Below are 15318 nucleotides of genomic sequence, written 5' to 3'. Positions count from 1 at the left end.
AAATCCATCCGGTTGGTGAGAGTTTTCCCGCCGACTTCGATGCTGTGCGAGAAAATCTGCTTCGCATGCGCTCTCTTACTATCTCTCAAAATCGAGCTCCACGGTTCTCTCCCTCTCTCTCTCTTCCACTCTCCCTATGAATCAAGTTTTTCCCGGGATCAACTCAGCGATCGCAAACTGTTTGACCTGATATCTGGCTTTGTTTGATCGCGCTCCGAAATCGGGAGATCGTCAGCATCCTTGGTAGACAGGTTGGAAAATCTTATCCACCGCGTCAACCATGCAGGGGGCCAAGGGATCATCTGCAGAGCGCAACAGGCCGAAACAATCCGGCTCTCGGGCTTGTATTGCACCGCTCTAGTGGGATGCGAGAGCGCAGGGATCATTGGCGATCGCGGGACGAGTACATTAGTCGTCCACGAACGTTTCGCTTGTGTGCACTGGTTTGTAGTGAGTTTGTTGCTGTTCACACTGCTACCTATCCTGTGAAAATCCGGCCGAGAGGACCACAGCACCAACTGACCGCGGCTGGTTGGTTTGCTGCAGAGGTCTGTTACATAACGCGGACAGGCAACGTACTGTCCTGGGCGGCCATCGCTTGGGTTCTTCCATCTGTGATTGGTGACTGGTTTTGTAACTTTTCCACATTGGATCGAATTCTGTACGCTGTAAGTGTGCCTTGCCAGTGTGCTTTTTTGGTGGTTCAGTGTATTATTTTTGCAATCACTGTTTAAAAATCGGCAGTGAACGTTAAATTCAAAATATCAAAAAGAAGAAAATCAAATGTCAATCGAATGAATATTTAAAACCATTTTCAGAAGAAAATCGAATGTTCTGGGCACGTGGATTTATTTTCCTTTAAATCCAAAATTGCAATAGAAACTGCGCCGCTGTTAAATGAAACATTCCACCTGGGTGTCCGAGACGGAAAAGATGCTGCGCTCTCTTCCTGCTGATCAAGTGAAAAACGTTTTCCTGTGTGTTTGGCAGTGATCAAAAAGAACCGGTCAATGGCAGTTGCAGAATCGATCTAGTTGGTGGTTTCCCCGTGCAAAACAAGGGCTATAAATAATGAACTGCCCTTTGAACTGCGACTGTTTTTATCTCTACTATTTCTTGCCACAACTTTCACTTTGGCGAATCTGGTACACTGCGGAGGTCGTGGTGCACCACCGACGGCGGATAGTTTGTAGAGCAATGTTAACCCGTTCTACATTGACGATCTTTGCTCCGTTCGATTAATGGCCACCGAAACCTACATTAACAAATACGTCCATCCGTCTAGAAGCCTTGAAGTAGAAGACGATCGATGGGGGTGAAAGGTACAGTGGTTCAATGCTGCCGAACGAACCAACACGGCAGACTGTTTATAGAAACCTGCAGCAAGAGATGAATTGGCAGCTAGTTTATGTTTACATTAAATTCATTTAGAAAGGCTTTCACTCAGCATTCAGCTGTAAACGGCGCATTTGGCCATGAAACACGTCAATTCATATGTTATCTTGCTTGAACGTCTACAGATAAAATGATACAGAAAAGGATTTTAAAACAAATCGAGTCAAACCTTTCTGAAAATATTCTTGAACAAACAAATTACCAAATCAATTGTAAATGAATTGAGGACGAAAAACTAGTGCAGGGTATGTTGGTACACTTTTGTTTAACATTTGAACTGTAACAAAAACATTTTTCTGTGTTTAAATCACAAATGCTTGATAACTGATTTTATTTGAACTTGGTTTGACAGTTCTGCAATATCAACGCGCTACCGCCAGAAACAGAGAACCAGATGGTCGCCAGGATGACAATATTCACGAAGCTTGAACAACCATATGATATGCTTGGTTTTTTAACCAATATTTTGTTTTAAATCAATATAAATGAGCTTGTTCGAAAGAACTGCATTTCGTTTTTATTAACCGTCGAGTTCTTTCGAAATCGTTTTTCCAGTGCCGCGATGTTGAAAGCGCGAATGTCATTGCGTTGTCAGTTTGACAATCAGCTTGCGGCTTAAGGGAACTCTACACGGTATAAAATGTTCGACGTAAAATAGCTGAATGCTACGTCTTTTTCAATGATTTTACTTGAAATTATGCAAGTTCTTTTGTGAAATTGCAATAAGTTCCTTCACAATACATAAACAATCAACTCAAATCGATTTTGCTCAGCATTAATTGTGGTTTTGTATTTCTTGTGTATCCGTTCGTGCAGTAGAAACGCCCCCTTAACCTAGCTGTCGTTATTCCAACGAACGGAAACATCCTGAGCTGTAGTTGTTATCCGTTTGCCGTTCGCTACGTTTCGCAGTTTGGCGTCTGTACAAATCCGGTCCATGTCGCAGGGTTAATTATTTTCGTTCAATTATTTCCTTGTAAGGCAAACGGTCGTTTCCGCTGCACTGTGCTGCCCCTAGTAGTGTTGTGTGCTGTGTAGTTTAAGGTCCCCGCGTCCGTGCCCTTTCCGATCGAGCAGGGTGCGTGAAAGAATCTGGTTAGTAAAATGCGATGAAATGCATGTAGAAAATCATGCAAAACTGCTGAAACGCGGTCACACATTGCCTCGAGTCGAAGATCACTGTTGAGTGTCGAGCAAGGATTATCTGGCACGAGGGGTCAATTTTTTGCAATCTCGTTGTTCCGGAGCCGAGCATGGCTGGATGGTTCGCGGTGCTGCTGCTGCAGCTGCTGCGTGGTGATTCGGTGGACTGACGTGTTCAATGCTTGCGCTTCTGGCGTGAGCAAATGTGTGCGCCTGCTGGCTGAACGGTGAAACAAAAGCGGTGACCGCTGGAAACCGGGGAAATTTTGGTATTCCAGTCTCCGGCTGAGAATCAAATTTTCCACCACAATGACTTTCGGTATTTGGCTTGTTTGCCGACGACCGAAGGGTGACGTACTTTGCGTTTGTTTCGAAGTAATTACGTGTACGAGTTTTTTCTTCACCCCCCGGGTCGGTAAAACCAGCCCTGGGTAAAAATAAGCAGCGCCTCCTTCGTCGTGGCCGCGCTTCTGTCAAAAGCGAATGTGTGTTTCCTTTTGCTTTGGGTTGGTGATGGGCTAGCGGGGCAAGGTAGGGGCAGGGCGGCGTGACTTTTCTGCCACACCGCATCGTGTGCTTCCATCAACGCAGTACACAAATCACCACGTAAGTGTTTATCGGAACCCAGCGACGGACTCCTGGAGAACCGCGGAGCGAGCAAAACCCGCTTTTGCTTACACGATTTCGCAAGCCGCTCGATTTCGTGAGATTGCGACTTCCCGGTGGTGAGTCGTCTGTTTCCGACGTCTTGAGCAGCAGCAGAGGGAAAGTGTTGTGTGTCGTGTCGGTTTTCGCCTGGTTCTTCTAGGACCTTCAAAGGGATCGCGATAGTAAGGCACACTTTCGTGTAAGAAAGTAGTGTGGCCTCTACTGGGAAGCCTTCAGCGGGACAGTGAGTCGGCAATACGATTTTCTAGGTTAAGGTGCACAGCGAACGGGTGTTGGTTTCGCGAAGAAAATCATCTGTTGTGCGGTGTAGCTTGCTTCGATCGTGATCGTAGGTAGCAGCAGTATATGACGTTGGAGTTTTCTAGAAGAACGGTTTTTAATGCCCTGGAAGAACGGTTTGTTTGTGTGATGTTGTATGGAAGGGCCGGGGAAAAACGCACACGGTAGCGTTCGTTCGTCTACCCTCTGGCGAGACAAAGTGCCACATAGCGCTAAGCAAACCGGAGTTGAACGAACTCTGCGGGTACCGGGATCGAAGGTGCCGGTTGTCAGGGAACCGCGAAATGGAAGGGAACAAAAAGTAACTGTCACTCGTAAAGCGACGGCTAGACACAGCGGTAATCGCACGAATATTCCCGCCGTCCAGCGGTAATCCCGCTGGACGACGGGAAACTCCATATGAAAAAAACGGATTTCGTTCCCGCTATGTTTAAAAAACGCGAAACTACGACCCGGCGGGAACGGACGCATTTGCTTAATTGAAACGTTTCATGAAAAGTTTCATTCGCTTGCTACAACAACGTCGGTATGGGCAACGTATATGGATGCGGCCGATGTTGTTGGAGAGAAACCAAAAGGCGAGTAGTCTTCTACGCAAAATTTTGGAGGAGGAACTCAATAACACCATTCGTAAACTTTATATTTGATAATGAATCACAATTCCACTTTTACCTGCCGCCAATTTAGATCACGTAAACAAACTAAAACGTAAACAAAGCTTCACTTTGACAGAACGGACGAATAAACTCGTTCCCGCTGGATATTCTGTCGAATCTGGGCTACTTTTTCCCGTTCCCGCCACCGGGAATTCCAGCTACGTTTAAACAGCGGTTAACGTGCTGTGCTTAGTTGTCATTTTCGCCAATGGCTCGACGATTTGTTCCTTCGAAAACTCTTCTACGATTGTTGCACATTGAATCGTGATCGATTGCGAAAAGAAAACCGGACGTCACAATCGCTCGAACCGATCGGTAACCGGCGACAGCCCGTGTTGCTATCAGCAGACACACCACCAAGGCGACACATCATCAGTGATTTTCCATTTCCAAACCCCAAACCCAGAAGCAAGCGGGATCGATCGACGAACACGCGATGATATCTTTCCATTATTTCTTGATACTCATGATACATCTGCCTTTTTTGTCAACAGAACTGCCGGTAACACAAAATAATCACCCACCATGGAGGACGGCCATAGCAAGTCCGTCGATGAAGTCCTGAGTCACTTCCGGGTCGACCCGGAGAAGGGTCTTTCCCTCGACCAGGTCAAGGAATACCAGAAGAAGTATGGACCTAATGGTAAGTGTACACACATCGCTCGGTTTCATTTTCTTTCACCATTTCATCCCATTTTTGCGAGCCAACTGTGGCGCAGGAAAAGATGGAATACCAACCGGATCGTGTCCAAGTGCAAAACCCCCTCGAAAAAAGCGATGGCAAACAGAGGAGCCTCGGGAGAGAACGAGGGCATATTTGAGCTACGACTTACTGGCGGGTCCAACAAGGCGGACAGAGCGCGTGTGTTGTCTATTTGCGGCAACGCAATAGATTCGATGCATGAACCGCGTGGCGGCAAGCTAGATGCCGGAGAGCGACGGGGTGTCGTGAGGAGGTGGTCAACTTTTACCCAAGTGGTGTGCTGCGAATGTTCGCAATGAGACTAAAAGTAAAGCTTTCTTACTCTCCGTGAGTTGAGTTTTCCGCCAGACGTGGTGCGTCACGATGTTGTTTTGGCATTCTTCAACCCCCTTTTTCCCCACCATAGAAGCGGTGCCGACTGCATGTCTATAGTGGGTCTCCCATTAGCACTCGTGTCGTCTGACTGATCTCATGTGTGCAACGGTCGTGCAATTGCACGGTGCGGTAAGCTGTAAGCAAACGAAGATGACGAGCCTGGTATTAGTGGACCGATTTGTGCGCACCTGTGTGTCCGCCACCTCACGGGCATGGTCTAGGAACGCGTTCAAGAACAAATCTCCGAACGTGTGTCTCCGGTTTCTCCTACTCACGAGATCCGTTTCACTGGTCTACCGTGTGATGCCTTCTGTTTTCCTTCCCCCACCAAGATAAGGAGGGGGCCACCAGTCTCACGGATGCAAATGCTGCTGATAAGGCAAACTTGGTGTGGTGGTGTGTAAACCACTAGGTTGTAAAAAAAAACGGAAAACATTCTACCTGCTTAAATTGGGCGGCGTGTTTAGTATGCTTAAACGGGCCATACACGACTACAACGTTCCTTCATCTGGCCTCGTTCGGCATAATGAGGGTATCGTCTCATGCGACCCGGAGCTCCGCATAGTGGCCTTGTTTAATAAGCATATCATGTGCGCCGGCGACAGTTTGTTTCGGTTGATTTGGAAATTTGAAAAGAAACCGCTGTTCCCGCCGTCACGTGATCTACTTTCTTTTCTCGCCGAATCGCCAAAACTTGCCTTTTCACTGGAGGCCAAGAAAAGGAACTAGACAAATGTCTGTTATTCCTTTTCTGTTTTGTTCACTTTCATTTGACCGCCCTTGGTGGCCAGGTTTTTTTTTGCTGCACTAGTGCACGAAATTCTCGTATATAGTTGTTTACTTCGCGCGCCCCGCAAAGGGTCTCGCAATTTATTACAATACATCACGAAAAATCAATTAGCCGAACGATTTAAGAGGCCCCGCGCTAAATATAGAGCTGCGCGTGGTGTGATTTAAACATTCTCTCGTGCAAATGAAAAGTGGATGAAAAATCTGAAGGTGTTCTATATTTTCCACCAAGATTATGAGGCGGTAGGAGAGGAGGCTAGAAAACTAAATTTAAAATACTTTTGTTGGAGAAACCGCACCTAGTGGCGATCGAAAACTGTTTGACCATCGATAATGAAGCTGTTCAAGACGCCCGATTGAACCATCAGCAACGAATACCTCATTGTCGCACAATTTATATATTAACCTGTTACCACTGATAGCGACGCGTTTTGAGATATCGCCCCACAAGATTAGGTTATCAGTGGGTTGAGGTTGGAGGCAATAGAGGGGGTTTTGGTTGGCTACTAGCAGCAGGCACCACCTGTTTGACACCCAGGCGCCGCGATTTATATAGGGGTGTTTCGTTTGTTTTTTTCTTCGATACGACCCAATTTTTCGGTTTGACGGCAAAAAAGGAGGTGTTTTATTTCTTCACCAACCGTCACGCCATCGAAATCGGGTATGATAATTCAATTAGATGGTAGCAGCAACAGCAATAACATAGGTCCCGGGTAAGACGACCTTCGAAAACCCTTACATTTTCCCTCCCGCCTCGCCTCCCCCGTGCCGTGTGAATCAATCCACACGTTCATTAGTGAACCGCTAAACTGGAACACCCGGCACATTCCGGCTCCGGAGACTTCCGTTTCCCAGGACCACAAAACTACACGCGGTGGGTTTTGTTTGTCGTTGGTCAACATGAAATCGCGTTTGTGGTGCGGTTTCTTTCTTTATTATAAGGTGGAGTACTTTGGCTGTGTGAAAAAAGCGAGATTTCTTACGTTGTTGCGAAGCGCGGGGGAGAATGTGAGCAATATTGATATAAAATAATCAAGTGGCGCAATAAAAAAAAACAAGAATGTAATCCCATTTTGTTACAAGAAACCCTTTATGTGGCGTTAATGGAGTATGGGATGCATGTTTGGTGGGAGGAAAATTAAATTCATATCTTGTATGTGGAAAAACGCTGTCGGTAACTTTATGCTTCCCTGGATGGAAACTTAGGACAGTGATACGACGAGGTTCACTCTCAGTCTCCCTCCGAATAAAGTGCACTCCCATAAATGTTGCCCGATTTTAGCCACGAACCCCGTCGTTCGCCGATGCCATGCAAGTGACGAACAATGGTGGAAACAGGAGACTGACTAAGAAAGATTTTCCCTTCCACTCGACCACTCGAAGCCGTCAGCTCTCGAAGCCGCCACCAAAGGACAATGTCAAGTGAACAAGGAACCGACCGACTCGTGTGGAATACGCTCTGATGGAAGCCATTGGGAGGCGATGATGGCGTTGCAACGTTTGAGTACACCGAACCCGAACCCCTGAGTACACGGTGCATGCCGTGATTGATAACGGGAAAGCGGACGGAGAAAGGCTTTTCTTGCCGCGTGCCGGGTGGTGGTGGTGGCAGGTTGTGAGTATCGGATGGACCGATTCTATTGCCTCCTTCCAAAAGCAGAAGAGCGAGCAGGTGGTGTATCGATTGAATGTTTCCTGCTCCTTCAAACCAGCCCGAGTTGGCCACCTTTTGGTACAAAGTTTCGCTCGCTAAAGAAACCGATTTCCTTCTTTTGTCTTCCGTTTTGCTACCTTCGAGAGCCGCACCGCTGTTCGCTTTTCCGAACAGGTGGACGTTGTAACTAATTTTCCAAGGCCAATCACACAAAACGGAGGATGGAGAACACACAAAAGGAATCGTGACGTCTCCCGCCCATCTCACCTTCCGAATGGGTGGCAAGAGGCTGGGATGTGATGGGTGTGATCTATTTTCGAGTCACTTCAACCTGGAGATATTGTGACCGGAGTGCGTGGAGTGGTGGTCGTGGTGGTGGTGGTGGTGGTGGATCATCATCATCCCCACGCGTTCTCCGGATACTTCTTCCCGGCGTAGTGGTGGAAGGTAGCGGATAAAGTGCTAATCGATCGTGTACATCCGCACCTTGCCCGCACGTTGGTCAAGGCTTTTGCGGTCTTCGTTCGTCCCGATATCGAAGGCGATCGCATGGAAGATTATCACATAAACACTAGGGTTTGAGCGCACACGCGCGTACACCTTGGCCAGGGCGCCTTGCCTGAGCGCCACGGAATAGCGACTCTCATACTCTCTTCCACCGTCCACCCGCAAGCTTCTTTTTCTTCTTTCATTTTTTGGCCATCGGAATGGAGCAAAAGTTTCGCGATTAGCATCACGTAATCCCGCAAGACGGAGGCGCCGCGCTCCCGGAGAAGAAACATATTTCACAACGTTCTTGAGCGCGCGGCGTCAGAGGAGGTGTGGTATGAGAGTTGCACATCGGAGAGCACGGAGAGTTGGCGAGATATGGCGTTGGTTACCGGGAGGAAGCTAAAATGTAGCCCGTTCCCCCGGGTGTGTGTACACACGTAGACACGTGCGTAAGCACGATGTGTAACCGCAATGGGGGGAAGGAAGGAGAACCGCCGGTGGGGAAGATCGCGACGACGATCGTGTGCCTGCGCGGCGGCCTTCCATTCGCGTACCGAAACTCTTCGCGAAGGCGTCTCGACGCTGCGCTGTGCGATCACCCGCGAATCGGTCGGTTTGACGTCAAAGTTAAGTCGCCGTTGCGCTTGCCTTGTGTTTCACTCCTCTCTATCTCTCTCACCCGACCCCCCTACCACCCTGGCTGCAACGCTGCTTCTTCTTATCGCCTTCGCACACCTACGATCAAGTGCGCGCGGTGGCAACACACAACACCGTTCGGTTCGACAGCTCTCGTTACGGTGGTCTTCACCCGCCTCCCAGAACGACGACGACGACGACGACGACGGACGAACCGAGCCAGTGGACGCTACAATGACAAGGTGTACCACTGGTCAATGATCGGTCGTTGGTGTGTACAGCTGCTGGCTTCCGCCAGGTTCGGGTTGGCGTAGAACCTCCGGACCGGGGAGACGGGTTTTGTCATCTCAATCATTTTATGGACAAGTCGATAGCGGCTCGAGGAAAAACCTTTTTCAGTTGGAGTGCATAGCCGGACAATTTCAGGAGATGGAGTCTCCATCTCTCTCTCTCATCTACACTGCATCTTGGAGGCAGAAATTGAACGTACTTTGAAGTACGGCGTACATCGATCGGATTCGATAGGCGAGCCGGCATGTCGTTTCTTTTTGTAGCGATCGCGTGAAATAAACTGCATCGTGTAAGCATTAACTCTCTGGCCAAAGCCGCCACGCTCGACGGGAGGTTTGGTGTGATGGGGTGCAGCGTTGGGGTCGTCCAACGAAGTTAGGTTATGAATAATTCGCCGACATACACAAACGGACACACAGCACTTGTGACACCGCAACGCAAAGGGACATTTTGTCTGTCACCCGGCAGACAGAGGTTCCTCGTGGTTAAGGGTGGAGGTGGCCCACCCCTCGCCGCCCGGCATTCTCCGATGAGCATAACCTCACCAGACACCGAGCCTACCCTACCTACCGGTTCCTGCTGCAGTTGCACCTAATAAACGCCATTGCAAACCATTCCGGTGGAACGGAAACCATAAAAGGTTGTTCGAATGAGTTGCAAGAGGTCCGATTGCGTTCGTTTTGCGATTTTTGCCAACACCATCTCGCCACCTTTTAACAACTGTATTAATAAAACATTAATAAAATCGACAAGAGAGGGATAGAAATAGAGAGGGTCCGATGATCGATGGGGAAAGGACACCTACCCTCACATCCCTCGCGGTGCTATGACAGACGTGGTTAGGATAAAAATGGCGTTCGGTAGTAAACATCCAACTTCAAACGAATGGATAAGCGCCCTCGGGTAAGGTTGGGGTTGGGTGGTTTTACTGCTCGGCTTTTGAACCCACTAAAAGAAAATAGACCTCCTCTGCCAGAAGCAGCAGATGACCCACATCGTAATCTCCATAATCCAACCCCCTCCACCCCCATCGCTGATCGTGCTCATGCACGTCGCGTTGGATCATTTGTCTGGGGTTTGCAGGAAAATCGATCAACAAATCTCGCAACGCGGTGGTGCGTGTGTCGAGTAGAAGGGAGTATTTATAAAATTGTTTTTCTTGAAACTCTCAATCAATCCGTTGCTGCCTTTTTCCGAGATTCCCTCTCGGAATTGAGAACTCGCGATGGGTCAATAGATGCCGCCGGCGTGTTTTATTGTTGAGAAATGGTCCGGAAATGGATAATAGTTCAATGTGGATGTATGATGCATCATACGGGAAAATGGGGAGCGCTGTTTGTTCTAAAACGAGGTGAGCTTCTGTTAGAAAACGAACGCTCCGTTAATAATGGAAATTAAAAATTAAAAGAAAACCAGCAACGCAAACCATCTGAAGATGTCCCCTGACTATAAACCGTCAGACGGTGTACGAGTTACCTTACATTTCGTTTACTTTTGTTGTCCTAGGTACAGAACCATTCGCGTTGCCGGTAAATCAATCATCGTTTGACAGTTGGGCAAGCAAAAAAGAATGACCAACGACTGGCCCACCAGAAGCTCGTGCCTACCAACAACACGCGTGGAGGGGGAAGGATGGTGGGAAATATTTTGCCCACGCATCAGCGCGCTCAGGAAATTTCTTTTACACATCTTATTTTTTTTTTTGTAGAAAATCTGTTTCAACAGCGTGTGTGTAACGGCCAGCATGATTCATGCCGGCCAGCCAGCACTCACCCGGTTCCGCTTCAGGGGTCGCTTGCTGCCGTTTGATTCATGATTTGAGCAGCGTCTATATTAATCTTCTATCGGTCGAGGAGAGGAGAAAAAAAAGCTTCACCGGAACATTTACCACCAAATGTGTACCGGCCCCGATGATGATGATGAGCTGCTAAACTGCTGTTGCTCCGATAGAACACACTTTGGAGCCAAAGTTATATTAACAGATGTGCTATGTTTTTAAAACAACATCACTCGACACGTGTTCCCTCCACACGGACGCACTGCGCCACGGACTTGACCCAACCGTCCCCATGTGGGCCCATCTTCTTCCTCCGTTTGGGGGTAGAAAAACAAGTGCACTGCCCATGGGTGCGTGCGTGCGTGCGTTCGTTCGGTTTTGCGAAAGAGGAAGACGTTTGGACAAGTTCCACCATCGACACGATTGCGAGACTGTGGGCCTTCGGGATGTTTTATTGTGGATATTCCACCACCTTCCTTTTCGTGGCGGGGCCGGTTGGCCTGGGGTTCGGTAGCCGTTTGCCGTGAGCCAAACCGCGATGGCAATGGATAATTGAAACGTGTGCGCAGTGGCTCTCGATGTAGCTGAATATTAATTGATTGGCATTTCGAAGTGCTTCTGTCGGGGGTCGCTCGAGGACGAAAAATGTCCCTCCTCCCCGGCTCCCCTTGGCCCCATGGTGTTTGCTGTGCTGTCCAGTTCAAGGTTGATGATTAGATCACAACGTTTATGAATAGTTCCAACCGTTCTTAATTAAAAAAAACACCAGAGAAAACTCGGTAATATTTTGTGATTTCAAATTACCATATTGAAAAGTAAATCCCCCGTTTTGTGAAGTACATTAAGGTACGCTTACGTCGGGGGGAAATTTTAAAAGGCATGCAGTATAAACGACTTGTTCTTCAAGGCTTCTTCTCCAACCATCGTCCCGTAAAAAAAAATCACCATCCGCGCGGGATCTTAATTTATCCCGTAGCTCTCCCCCAAGGTCGGCCATGTGCGGCATGATCATAAAGAAACAATAATTTAATATCATCATCAAGATATTGTGTAGTAATGTGTGCTTATTTATAAATACACAACATCTCTCCACCCCACCACCACCTCCCCCGTGCGGTTCGAAACGAACGAGAAGACAAGCACTTGTTTTCTTCTATCTCCCGGAAAAATTGAAACACCACTCAAACCATTGCGTACACGCCACGCTGAACGCCGCTTGGCTTGGCGTGCCGAGAACGAGAGTTTGCTGTTTTTCTACTAAGAGTGTGTGTGTGTTTTTTTCCGGACTCTGGACATTATGATGCCAGAAGAAGGAAAAGCTGAAGGGGTTACTGATCGTCGTAGCTTAAGAGAAGAATTTAGGATGCAAAAGAAAAGCAGAAGGAGGACTTCTTTTCCTTCCTTTACGCATCGCGCATATGGAAAACTATGTTTGTTTTTTTTTTGTTCTTCATCTTCGGGTTTTGAGGTTGGGAAAAAGGGGAAAAGAAGAAGGGACAGTGAATGGCTTCACTGCCTTCCCCAATGGACAGTCGCGGCCGTTGTTCCGGGAGGGAAGTCTATTTTTGGCTGGGACTGACTTCTCGCATTCTTCTATCGGCGGCCGCATCATCATCGGCATAAACCGAAAACAGTAGCAGCCATCGAGCAATGGTTGTTTCCTTTGGCTTTGGTTGATTATTTTTCCACGACGCTTCCCCCTCCCACAACCAATGATACACGGTGGCGTTGCCTAGGACCCCCCCGAACATCCATGTCTGCGCGAGACCGTAACGCTATGCGTAACGCACCACTAAAGCTTGAAATTTAATCGCGTTCTCTTCCCTACCTCTCACCGACCGGAGGGTGGGTTATTGCCATCTGGGGGTGGTGGGGGAAAAGGCTATGGATGGTAATAATCTCTTTTGCTCCAATTAGCACGTGAACGATCGATTGATCTTTGCCTCGGCAGTCCATAAGACACGTTTTGCCCGGAGACGATCGATGCCCCTCCAGGGCAGAGGGGAACGCGCTCGGGGTACACTATGGCTGTCTGGTTGCACGATGATCCGGTTTGGAAATAATATCCATCTTTTCTATTCGCAATAATTACGATCTATTTCGGTACGATGTGCACAAGTTTAACAGGAATACTAATCGATTTCTTTTTTCTCTCCCGCTTTTATCATCGACTACAGAACTCCCTGCTGAAGAAGGTACGTATTGCGGAACGATGGATCGATCGCGTGGAAGTAACCCCGAGATAGTCCGAGATGCGTTAGGAGGAGGGCCGCTCTGTTCCATCGTCAGCTGGTCAAATAACAACGGACATCGGTGTGAGGAATGCATTCCCTGTGCGTGGGGCGTGTAAAAGCTACAGTTCATTCGAGAACTATTAATCGTCTTTCATCGGCAATGGGAACCAATCCTCAATCGGCAAATGGGAACGATCCAAATGAGGTTCAGACTGTGGACTGATTAGAAGGGGCAATATTTGTGCCTAACATTCGTTCGTTAGGCAGAAAAGTCATCTGTTTGCAGATCGGTACACCACACAAGGTTGCTCTTCTCGACGTCATCATTCGACTCGTACGTCACAAAGCGCCGGGGGGATGGGCGATCTGGTCCTCCTCGACCATGTGGTGATGGAAATGCTACCGTGGCAGAGGAAACCGTCTACCTCTCGTTATCCGGGGGAGGCACTGGAGCGAACGATCATCAAACAAAGCTGCCTTTCTCGCTGTCGCCCAAATCCCGCCCCGTTGTCGTGTGCGCGGCCATGATAAAGGGCAAGCTGTAACTTAGTTGCATCAAGATGAAACGGTTTCGTATAAATCCCTCCCTTGTGTTTGAATGTTCCGTAATCCAATCATCTCGCGGTTCGCTCCCTTTACTTTGACGGACGTCGATTGTAACGGAGAGCGGTGTCCTCGGTCCACCGGTGAGCACTCATTTTCCGTTGACCAACTGGACACACCAGTTTTCGGTTTGGTTAGGTGCCACCGAAGATAAGAAACAGTTCCAGCCCTTGTGGGTCCGCGCTTGATGAGGTGTACTATATGATGAGGGAGGGAGCATTTTGCCCCGAAAACCCCAAACGGGAATGTATCCCGAGGGAAAACCACCGGTAAGGAACATCATGCCCCCGTGTGTGTGTGTGTTTGTTCTTCTTATGCCTTGTGCGCATAATTCTATCGTGTCTCTTTTCACCATAAGGCCGGGCGCATGGGTCTAGGTAGCATCGTTGCACGTTACCGAATCGTGTGCATTCTCGTTGTAAACGGCCTGGCTGACGGCCACCAGAAGGAGACAAAAAATAGGCCATGTAAATATTCCGCCGATGGAGAACGCCCTAGAGTGGAGCATGTTTCGCAGTGTGTGCATCTTTATCACCGCGCGTCCGAATGATGAGCGATGAAGCGAGTGTATGTGTGCGAATGTGTCTGTGGACCGCGACTGAAGGATGAAAATATTTACACGACCTACGGCCGGATCTCTGGCATTAGCCTTCGTGCCGATTTTTTGTTTCTCCCTCCCCGCGAAGGATGGATTGCGGGAAGTTATGAAGGGTTTAATTTTTTTCGTTCCACCTTTCAAAGTTTGCTTTGGAAAAAAAAGAATTTGAATATCTGTTGCTCGCAACGGGAAGGAAGAAAGCTGATGAAAACAGCCAAGTATTCCAGGTTCCATTCCTGTGGGAATATGTGGGATTTTTATTCAACAGCAACACCGACCGGTACTTGTTTTTTTTTGCCCCGCGAGTCCCTTCTATTAATAAACTCCAAATCGTTTCTTTTTTTTCCCCCGGTTTTCTCGGCTGTTGCAAAATCGGTTCCAGTGATGTTCCGATTTGTCTGCTACTTGACACACAGACTAGGTGTGCAGCAGACAACGGAAATGAGAGATGCTGGAAATCACTTCACCCGGCCAGTTCGGCGAAATCGAAATATGATGATGGCGTTCGAACACGAGATCGGTTTGCACAATCCGATCTGGTAATCGCAGACACTACCGGCGGGATTCGTCGCTGCTGCTATCTACTCTGCACTCGGGCGAGAGACAAGCGAAGCACACACACACGCACACACCAATGGAAAAGAAATCATCTCCTCACGAATGGGGCGCTATTTTTGTGCGCGCCCCTGACAAAAATAAGTATTACGTGCCAAGTACGTACGTGCGTACGTAGTAAGGTGGGTAGCCCACCGGTTTGCGTACGATTTCCGAACGGGTGTTGGGGTGGGGGGGTGGACATCCGAGGGCTGAGAAGAGAAGGAAACGGGGTTTGGCGTTGAGTGCGTATGTAGCGGTACGCTTCGGTGTTTGACCTGTCCTCGTGCGATAGCATTCTTCCGCGCGCGGATGATGGGAACGATGGTGGCGGTGTGGCGGTTGTTACGCATGAGAACCAATGAATGTGAGTAGTGGCCACCCATCAGGCTTCCAAAAACCGCCCCAAATCGTGTGAGCCTTTTTCCAC

At 48.4% G+C, this 15318-nt stretch overlaps 1 protein-coding gene across 2 annotated transcripts in view; it reads left to right on the top strand.

Annotated features, from left to right (window-relative positions):
- Positions 1-2260: 2260 nt before the first annotated feature.
- Positions 2261-15318, top strand: part of LOC131281840 (calcium-transporting ATPase sarcoplasmic/endoplasmic reticulum type) — a 27298-nt gene continuing 14240 nt past the window's right edge. For both annotated transcript variants that reach the window (XM_058311197.1, XM_058311196.1), the window contains exons 1-3: positions 2261-2490; positions 4637-4785; positions 13037-13054. In XM_058311197.1, the coding sequence (XP_058167180.1) occupies positions 4668-4785; positions 13037-13054 (136 nt within the window). In that variant the 5' untranslated portion in view covers positions 2261-2490; positions 4637-4667. The remainder of the gene's footprint in view (positions 2491-4636; positions 4786-13036; positions 13055-15318) is intronic.

The sequence above is a fragment of the Anopheles ziemanni genome, chromosome 2, assembly GCF_943734765.1.
Source record: "Anopheles ziemanni chromosome 2, idAnoZiCoDA_A2_x.2, whole genome shotgun sequence".
Lineage (NCBI taxonomy): Eukaryota > Metazoa > Arthropoda > Insecta > Diptera > Culicidae > Anopheles > Anopheles ziemanni.
Note: the sequence above shows the minus strand (reverse complement) of the source record. Positions and strands in the feature narration are given on the sequence as shown.